The sequence below is a fragment of the Manduca sexta genome, chromosome 9 (assembly GCF_014839805.1).
Source record: "Manduca sexta isolate Smith_Timp_Sample1 chromosome 9, JHU_Msex_v1.0, whole genome shotgun sequence".
Taxonomy (NCBI): Eukaryota; Metazoa; Arthropoda; class Insecta; order Lepidoptera; family Sphingidae; genus Manduca; species Manduca sexta.
Window position 1 is genome coordinate 312,700 of NC_051123.1, and position 11,051 is coordinate 323,750.

Below are 11,051 nucleotides of genomic sequence, written 5' to 3' on the forward strand. Positions count from 1 at the left end.
CAAATCCTAGGCGAAGTAACAATGTGGTGTTGGTTTTTTAATGCAAGGATTTAAATAAAATGAGATTTTCGGAAGCCCTAATATCCCTTTCATTCCCCAGCTCCAATTACTTTTAAGGCCGTCAGCGCATCTCCAATTCTTCTGGTATACTGAGTGAGCGGTGGCTGAAAATCACTAAACGTGGTCAGTCACTTTTTCGTTTGTCGACAGTTTATAAGAAAATTGAATGGGGCCTGTTACTTATACTGTTAATATTAATTAAACAAGTTTGATTGGGTTATTTAAAGAACAATATCTACGATCTACGTCAGCAGTGTTCAACCATGTTTTAACGCGGGCCATAAAGACATCTGAGTAGTGATGCCTCGGGCAACTACATATATTCAGAAAGGTAAATAATTTTATATACCTAGTGTCGCGACTGCCGAGACAGCCTCAGTATCTATAGAGGGAAATAAAAAGTAGTTTTATTCATTTTAATAACATGTATTCAGTAATAGCATAATGATTTTATGCGAATAGGGTAAGTATGCCACCACTCAAAGAATTTTGATGAAAAAAATTGTCTAGCTGTGGGCCGCTGGTTGAGTATAGTTGATTTAAATCATTGAATACCAAAGTGGTCCAGGTACACACCCAGAGGTTCACGGAAGTCTTTAAGGAGGTCTACGTTGGCGTGATAAAAAAAATGTTGTTTCACAATTCGTATGCGGGGGTCCACGAAAATGTACTTATATAGTAAAGAACTAATCATATACTAATAAGAAACATAACTAATAAGAAACTGGTTGTCGAAATAGACAATGCGATGGTACTTACCTATCTAGGCGGCCCCTACATGTGTGTCCTATCATCAGTAACACAAACTCCGGGGTCGTCTTAACCATTATTTGGGCGCCGGAGCACTAAAATTAACAGGCCTCCTTCTTAGGCCAGCAAAAAATAGATGCTTTGTTGAGAAGAATGGTTAGCTAAAAAGAAATCCTCGGCTAATGCATCGCGCGAGACCCCGGACGCCTACCTGTTTTGGATCCCTCCCTACCCTTTAGAACTGGTACTGAATACCTACCTATGTAAAAGATTTACATTTACACTGGCAAGGAAATCTAAAGCTTATACAGATCAAATGTTTTCGTATTTCAAAACAGAATGTTTCGGAAATCAGGATATCTAAAGAAATTTCCGGCAAATAGGTAATTTAATTTCAGAATGTAGGTATAAGCTTGAATTAATCGGGAATAGCGACCAACCGATTATAGATTCGTTATCTTAAAATTGGCCTTTCCTAATGTTTAGTAATTTTCATTATTATTCGGGTGTACATCAAATATGAATGTTTAGGACAATTTCAATTTTCATAATGTAAGTAAATACATACAAAATCTGCAGTTTGCCATCAATCTGCTGCTCAATTATCTATAGAAAAAGAATATCCAAATCCAATTAGTTATAATATGTGTATAATAAAAAAAAAAACATAATATGTTGTGATAACCTATAAATTCTAATAATAATATAGGCTGTCTGAGCACTAGAAATTATTTAAATAAAGTACATACACACTAGCCTTTTACCCGAAGGGGTAGGCAGGGGTATAACTGGTTCATCCACTTTTCAACATGTTCAGAGCACAAATTTCAAACTCTGGGCTGATGCTGACGATGATGAAACCCAATACTACTTTGCTTAGCCCGGGATTTGAACATGAGAACTCAGAGCGGTAGTCGTTCTACGCACGTAATACTATCACGCTTCTGAGGCAGTATAACCACAGTAGTATTTGTGATTTTTGCTCCATGTCAGTCAGTTTGTGCGGCTCCGCATGTCTTGGATGCTTGTGCCAATAAAATAGTCTCCGATTGCAAATATACCGCCCCTTAGGCTATTGTCGTCGCTATGCCGCGGCCTATACGTCTTAATATCAAATTCGCGATCTATCATCAATGAAAATGTCCACAAAATTAAACACAATAAACAGGCACCCTACTCCTCTAACAACTTGCACCACGTACCAATATCTGGTCATCTTTATCAATTATCAGTCTTATTATCACTATAATACCTTTGATTTGATTTGTAAAACAAGCGGCGCTACCGTTAAAGTATCTGGTGCTGGGAAATTGACACCAGTGGCTGCCAGAATGTTGTGGAATACGGGTTTGTTGCTCCTGGTCTTCGTATGTGGCCAGGTAAGTCGTATTATATGTTTGAATTTATTTTTTGCTGATGATGGTGTAATTATGTCCGCCCGGAGAGCGACCACCGTAGCTAAGAAGCAAAATATAGTGCCTTTGTAAGTGTGTCATTCTCCAGGATCAACCTTCGAACAGGTTGGCTTGATGCTCAATACTCAATGTCGACGCCACTATACTTACCATCAGAAGAAGTGGAGTCGCTTCGCATGTGCCAATATAAAAAAAATTGCATCGTTTTATATCATATTTTTTTTATTTTAGGCACTAGCTGAGGAAATTAAGCCGCAATTCATTGAAGATGCTTTGAGCAAAGGTATTACATATGGACGCATTTTAGAATATGTAAGATGTAACAATGTTAGCGTGGCAATGCAAAACAACCGAGTAGAATCTTTCCTTCGTGATTACCTGATCTCTGTACTACATACCTACCCAATTTGCGGTATTCGCAAGAGATCAATGGGGTATTCTACATATTTTTTAAATATCTGCTGCTCCCTCTATCGATTCTAACTGTATTTTTATTTAGCTAGTTTATAAAACTCAATTATTTAACCGACGTCACAAAAAGATGAGATACTTAATTGGCGATAAAGACATCAACTCTTGTTACAGCGCAAGTGCAATCTAGCCAGTCCCGAATCGTGTCGGGATGGGAGGCCTACCCTGGCCAGCACCCTCATCAGGTCAACTTGCGCATGGTGAATGGCTCTGGGTCCGTAAATGGATGCGGCGGATCCCTGGTCTCGCGCCAGTGGGTTCTTACAGCCGCCCATTGCACTGCTGGGTGAGTATTCTTTTCTCTAACATTTCTTGTAAAGCAAGCTAAGCATGGATGGTATATAATAGAGGCAGGTCGCGAGTTATCGCACTGTAGGTGATGATTTCCACTCATTGTACATTTATCTAAGCACAACTCTTTTTTATTCTATTATTTAGAACTTGTTTATGATATCACATTATATAATTTACATATAATATTGCCTTTATGACAAAAAATACACTTTCTTTAGTGCAATTCTAAACCCGCGCCTTAACAGCGTTGCTCAAGATTTCACTTAAGAATAGGTGAAGATTCATAGTCAGGATAGTAGTCATCTGTTCCTAGAAGTTCAAATTGTCTAAATTCCGGACCGAATCATGGAGGAAGGATTAACCTTTGCATTGAATCAATGTTATTGAATATTAATTAAAACATACCAAGGCGGCAGTAATAATTATAATTAATCCGATAATTATGAAGGATTACTGCGATTAGGTACACTTTGTCGGGCGCCGAAACAATATTAATGATTTGATTAATTCATATTCGAGATAAGATCAAAAGACACGCCGTTTCGCGCAAGTAGCGATATAAACATAGTGATAACTTAATCATTTAAATGTTAGATGTATTTGTTAGATCAGATATATTGGCATTTTTTTAATGAAAACTTGGTATTAGTCATCCAAAATGCTAGCTCATTTTGATACCCAGGGCTTGAAGTATAATCTAACTTGCTTAATTACTTAAATTATATAGAAATGAAATGGCGGGTGTCGTATGGTGCGTCCAGACGACTTATCATCTTGCCCAGCCAAATCTCAACATTTCTGCGTATCTAATTCTTCAACTAAATACGGGCAGTAACAGATAAATCCGAAAAAAATTAAGTGTAGGTCACACTTAAAACATCTATTTGAAAATAACAACTAACACTAACAAAAATGTACCAGATGCGTAAATATGTTGTTGAAGCCCGTAGTAAATTAAGGGTGCAGTGTTTTTTTGCAACGGAAATCTAGTTAACAGATATACCCCAGTCCCGGGGGCAGGACTGGAGGTAGAGAGTTGCGAAGACATTTTAGCTCGGTGATCCGACACACGAATGAATTAACATTTGTCACCAGTGAGGATCTGCATGTTCCTGAATGCCGGTGCGTACTCCCAATTCCTTTTAGCTGGGACCCTTGGCATTTTGCCCGTCCTGCCACGCTATTGTTTCACCCTTGTGCAATACTAATCTTACACCTTTGGAAATTATAATGTACCCTTTTCCCAGGCGCATCACCATGGTCATACGTCTTGGCATTACCAATATGACATCGCCGCAGCATATGATGGAATCGAATGAGTGGTACAATTACCCAACCTTCAATGACCTCACGCCCACCGTGGTACAGACCAATGACATCTCACTCCTGAAACTGCCGCGCCGTGTCGAATACACCAGTAAGTATAGGTATTAGCCAATGAAGTAGGTAGACTGTACGTGTTAAGGGTAACCCATGAGTATTGAGCACCACTACCAGAATGGCATTGCCGACTTATGTCGAGGAGAAATGAAACAGGATTTATGTCGACTCTAATAACGCTTATAAAGGCAAGCGTATTTTATTGAAGACTACGCAGAACGGGAATGATAAAAAATACAATGGATTTACATTTTTTTCTATTCTTTCACCTGCCCTCAATAAGTGTCCTGTCCTTCCATCTACCTAGCGGTTTTGTTTATGCGTGTTTCTATGTTTGCAGGACTCTTGCAAGCGATTCGTATCCAGTCGTCGGCAGATGCTCACAAGGAGTACCAAAATGAAATAATGTACGCAAGCGGCCACGGTAGACTTTGGACTAAGGGTAAGTCAATGTTTTATGTTATTTCATCAATGTCTAAAGCATTATAAATTTATAATCTAGGTACACAAAAGGCAAGTGATTTGTCACATCACACACGCTCTCACGCCTTTTATCCCTGAAGGGGCATACGAAGTCGTAACTATATAATAACAGACGAGCCTCTAGCAATATCGGGCGCAAATTCTGGATTTCGGGCTGATGCTGAGAAGAAAAAACCCAATGTCACTTTAACCGGGATTCGAACGCGACACCTCTGAGCGATAATCGTTGCGCGCACGCAATACAACTACGCCACTGATGTAGTCTGTTTTATGTCTGCTTGTTTTATATAACTTTTCCATCATTCAGATCAGTAATAGCCATACTAATAATTAAAGATTAGTAGGGAGTAAGCTTGAACTGAGTGGCGATAGCTTAATTGGGTGTGGAATGGACTGCTGAGAAAAATGGCCACAGATTCAAATCTCAAGAGCACCTTCGACTTTTGTAAATTGATGTGTGTATTCATTGTGAATTATCGCTTGCTTTAACGATGAAGGACAACGTGAGGAAACCTGCATATCTTAAAAGTTCTCTATACGAATTTTGAGGGTGTGTGAAGTCTACCAATCTGAAATAGGCCAGCGTGGGAGACTAAATCCTCTCAGTAGTAGAGGAGGCTCGAACTCAGCAGTGGGACAGAATATAATACAAGACTGATATTATTAGTATTAAGCTTGAACTGTATGAAAGGATGCTTTTTATCCTGCAAAAATAACTTTTGTCCCAGTAAAAGTTTGTCAGGCGGGGGAGGCGTTAGCAAAAGCTGGGAATAAATACAATATGATCGTCTTGTTTTAGGTGCTTCGCCCGAGGTGCTGAACTGGGTGTACTTGCGTGGTGTAGACCAGGCGTTTTGCCGGGGAACTTTCCCTCGGTCTTCAACGACAACACCATCTGCGCGAGGTGGTTCAATGAAACCTCGCAATCGACTTGCCAGGTATAATGATAGCATCCCGCCCTCTCCGATTGAGGACTAGGCAGAGTAATACACTCATAATTTATTAAGCACAATTCCAGAGACAAGGTTGATATACCTAATACCATTTTAACTGACATAGAGATCCAACACGATTTATAATACGTAACCAATATCTCTCATTGGTTCTTCTATTAAACTGGTGTACGAATTATCCTTACATTTTTTTTTTTGGAGATCTGCCGTGGTTGTCACCGGGGGTACCCTGCTAACGGTGTACAAGCGATCTCCCGGCTTGGCAACCACGGCAGTCCCTGTGTGGATTTGGTGAGCCCTACCGTTATCGCCGAGGGTGCCAGCGGACGGTACTCTGGGATCCCGCGGCTATGCGGTCACAGGGCCCGGGAGGAAGAAGGGAAGGAATAGAGGGAAGAAAGAGAAAAGGAAGAAGGAGCTTTCTTAGGATGGTTGGAACGGAGAGGCAGGGGAAATGTTCGCGAACTCTTATAGGCCTCAATGTGTATTTAGCAACCAATTATATACACTGAACTGTGTGCCTAGGGTCGCGGCAAATGTGCCCCCATGCATGGGCGTGCATTTAGTCTCTCCACACCAAATTGGTCTCCACCAAGCGCACTAAAATTGCCTCGGGGGGGATCCTTACATATTAGGTATAAAACAAAGTCCTCCGCCACGTGTATCTGTCGGAATGCAATAGACCACCGAACACATATCGATGTTTGTTATGGATATATTTTATGACCCTGGAAAGGGCATATGCTACTTTTTATCCCAAGAAATAAAGCGGCATTTTTATCCTGGAAAAGCTATTTCACGCGGGCCGAGACTTAATCAAAACTAGTAAAATGTAAAAGAAATTACATACATACATACATAACATCACGCATTTTATCCCCGAAGGGGTCAAAGAGAATATAATCACTACGTTTTAAGAGACAGGACTTAATACAAAGAAATAAAATCGAATTTACATGGCGTATCAATACCAATATCACGGAAAAATACGTCAGGAACGTCAAATAACAATACTACCAACTGAACGAAATACATAGTAATGAGCACTTTTTATCGATATCGATAAATTCTACTGGGTGGGAATCGACGCTAATGCTACTTTGATAAAATTCATATAATGTATTTTCGAGTCCACATTATCAATCCAACTCACAATATACAGTGAACATTTTAGCACTATAATTACAAGGCTGGACTAAAATGAGGACTCGAAATAAAATGAAAAGCTTTCACATGTTGAATAATAATTGTATTTTAAAATAAAATCCTTTATTCACCATGTAGGCGAATATAGTTGCACTTATGATAGGTCAAGATACAATGAGAATATTTAATTATAAAGTCAAAGGATGGTGACACTTCTGTGTCGCACTTCTCTTGAAAGATATAATCATTTGTGCAATAATTGTTTATAAAAACATGGCACGGAAATTCAAACAACATTTCATCAGGAAGTGGATCAGCTTTCAAATTTTTCGATGGTATGGCTGACTTTCTAACGCGATTGTTCTTTTTATTAAAATCTTTGTTATTAAAGTGAGAACCACACACATATTTCAAAGTATGCAGCTTTTCTATGGGAACATATATCAAATCTTCTTTTCCCACAATCTGAACTCACTTTCGGCATCTGGAAATATTTTTTAATTGTAAATAAATTGCTTATTAAATTATATTTAAGCCTAAAATCATAAACAGTGACCAGGCACATTGATTGCTCAACGCATTTTTAAGTACACACAGACACACACACACACACACACACACACACACACCGACACAAACACGACTTTAGTATTTTTTGTCCTGATGATCAGTCATCATCTTACTAATATTATAAAGCGTGTGCATGCAATTCTATGTTCATTATTCGTACCCGCAAAAAATCTAAAATGATTGCGATTAAACTTGGTATGTAGATAGTTAGAATTACTACTTTTTATCACTATGTTCCCACAGAATCTGGACCTAAATGGGTGAAACCACGGAGGGCAAATTGATTAATAAATTTAAACAGGTATCGATATCGATAATCATAACAACATCACTAGTAACATAATGGTAATTAGAAAATGAGATTTTTATTATTTCTAAGCTACTTTATTTGCGCGATGACTAAAAACATCTAATTAATGCTTACCTGACCTCATCCAATGGAAATTTCGCCATAAACATTCTGCTTTTGTGATTTATTCGACTGGCTCGATCTCCACAAATTTCACACGTAATGAAACGTTTTTTTGGTGGCATGTCTTTAAAACGTATTCACTTACACCAACACAAACACTTTTTGGTATATTTTTAGTTGTTTGAATAACAAATAATACAAACATAAATCAATAAACACAAATTAAAGTATTCCAAAACGTCAGGAAATAAACAAACAATAATAATGACGGTGAGGAATAGAAAGAGAAACTGTACTGAGAGAGAGAGATAGCAGTATCCGCCATTAAATGCCATGTCAATTCCATACAAAAGATATTTTGTTCCTTGTTGCGCTAGGCTGGAAGGGGTATGCAGAGGCGCAACTAGGGCACCCACTTTTCGCCAAGTATGTTCCGTCCCATGATGTGATAGGGGGCGAGCCTATCGCCATATCGGGCACAAATTCCAGACAAATACGCCACCGAGGCAGTCAGTAAAAGAAATTGAGGTACGATTATCTAGATTCTAAAGCTTAGAATTACATAAAGCTATTTTTCAGGGTGACAGCGGTGGCCCTCTCGTTCACGTGAACTCTGAAGGTGTCCCGATCCTCATTGGTGTGACCTCCTTTGTGGCTGGTGGTGATTTCGGATGCCACTCTGGTTTCCCCGCCGGTAAGTTGAAAAACTTTACGAACAGTACGCGGGCATCATTTGATATTTAGTAAAATCACGGGATTACCCGATCAATGTCATAGCTTCTCCGTATGCACTAAGGTCAGTCGGGGCAAGTGCGCCGACGGGGTAAGTGCACCTACCCTAAATAAATCGAAAACTATTGGTGTTATACAATTACCGCAATCTTATATCGATGCTACTAACTGAAATACAGTTCCACTAAAAACATAAATGGCTATGTTCATTTTAATACGATTTATTCGCCATTTTATTTTAAGTGTCATTTAGACCTGTAAACAGAGATGACCCCGTGAAAGATAACATCAAATATTTCAAGATATTTAACATATTTCTGTAAACCAGTAAGGTGAATACATAGTTTAAACCTTTTATTTTAACTTCCTGTCTGAATTTTATTTATATATACTAAAATAAAGGATTTTTAGCAATGCGAAAAATGAACTTAAAATTGTCGAGTAGGGCAAGTGCGCCACAGTTAATAGTCGTATGGCGCACTTGCCCCTGATCCATATATAACCAACCATTTTTGTGAATAAGTTTTACTAATATGAATTATTATTATAAAAATTTTATACTTAACAGCAGAATTTTTGTACTCAAGGTATTTTGTTTCGAGCCGACTTAAATAAAAGGGCGTATTAGTTAATTCGTTTTTACAAAAGAAAAACTGAAATACCTTGGTCTAGAGCAACTTTACGTGAATAGGTTCCAACTGTTCGATCAGGCACGTTATCTGGATATAATGCAGCTAAAACATATCAAATGTCATAAGGCCAAATTCTAAGTAATTGAGTTATAACGCATTCGAAATTGTTAATTTCTACATTTTTGTATGTTATTTTAGTTTTTAGAAATAAAATGTATTTTATATTAGGGCTACCATTTTTTTATTCCAACATATCCGCACACAAAATTCTAATATAGCAAAAATCTTATATAGCAAAAAAATCTAAAATGTTTTGAAGCCCTGATTTACATATATATGGCGCACTTACCCCGAATTTCATTTGACAGCCATAGTTTGTTATAATATTGAGTGATTAAAAATTATCCAAGAGCATTGCGAGTAAAACTTATTTCTCTATGGACTAAAATGAGTGTTTTCTTTATAATGTTTCATATTGGCGTTTTTTTACACAGGCGCACTTACCCCATTTCCGGAGGCAAGTGCGCCTACTACCATTTTTTTTACTTTGAGCAAAATATTATTAATTTATAGTCCAATTTCCTTGAATGGCTATAGGTTGTTATCACAAAATACCAAATATTCTTAAATTAATAAAATTATATTCTTAAGTCAGCACAAAAAGAAATTATTTTGCATTGAATCCAGCTATGAAAATTTTATGGCGCACTTCCCCCGACTCACCTTAAAAGGTCAGGTAAACTAGGATATGTGGGTAATCCCGGGCAGCTAATAAGCCTATTAGCAGTTCGTAGTGTAATCTTAGAATGAAAGTTCCAGTTCCGTTGTGCAATTATTCGGAGTAAAACTTACATCCGCGAAAATAAAATGGCGAATAAATCGTATTAAAATGAACATAGCCATTTATGTTTTTTTGTGGAACTGTATTTCAGTTAGTAGCATAGATGTAAGATTGCGGTAATTGTATAACATCAATAGTTCTCGATTTTTTTAGGGCAGGTGCACTTACCCCGTCGGCGCACTTGCCCCACCTGACCTTAATAATATTGTTTTTTTAACATTAGGAATTTTTAAAAATTATGGATACTAAGATAAGTATAAAAAGTAATTACAAAGTCACCATTTAATTATACTCACTTCTACAGGTTTCGTCCGTACGGGGCCGTTCCACAGCTGGTACCGTAGAGTGACTGGTCTTGATTTCGAAAACTTAAACGAAGATGATGAAGAAGATGATAATGTGACGGAACCACCTCCGGAATCTGAAGAAGAAGAAGAAGAGGAGGAAGAGGAGGACCCTACCACCAAACCACCAGCACCAGAATCCGAAGAAGACACGAAAGAAGAAGAAGATGCCGAAGAAGATTCCGATGATAGCTCTGACTCCGAGTCTGACGAAGGCCCATCCGGTTCTGGTATTAAGAAGAAGGTGGAGGTCAAGGTCAAGGTCAAGGTTAAGGTCAACAAGGAAATTAAGATCAAGAAGAAAGCGCACATCAAGAAGAAACACCCATCGCAGGCTAGATTCTTCTCGGCACTTTCTTAAAGCTTTCACACGCACTACAAAAACTGCTAATATTTAATAACAGTTCAATATATATTATAATTTGTTAATCTATTGTATGTTATTTATTTATAATATTGGTCTAATAAAAAGATAAATATATGTCTTTATGGAATTTTTTTATTACACAGTGCTACAAAATTTTCTTACAAATGCGTTATGATTTATGATGATGATTACAAATAACGA

General features: G+C 37.9%; 1 protein-coding gene across 1 annotated transcript; it reads left to right on the forward strand.

The window, feature by feature from the left end:
- Positions 1 to 2,046: 2,046 nt before the first annotated feature.
- LOC115455651 (collagenase) lies at positions 2,047 to 10,972 on the forward strand. The gene is given in 9 exon segments (XM_030184303.2): positions 2,047 to 2,189; positions 2,457 to 2,508; positions 2,811 to 2,982; positions 4,238 to 4,407; positions 4,711 to 4,812; positions 5,653 to 5,721; positions 5,724 to 5,791; positions 8,514 to 8,628; positions 10,444 to 10,972. Coding segments are annotated over 9 exon segments (1,197 nt in total). The 5' UTR covers positions 2,047 to 2,141; the 3' UTR covers positions 10,845 to 10,972.
- Positions 10,973 to 11,051: the final 79 nt, after the last annotated feature.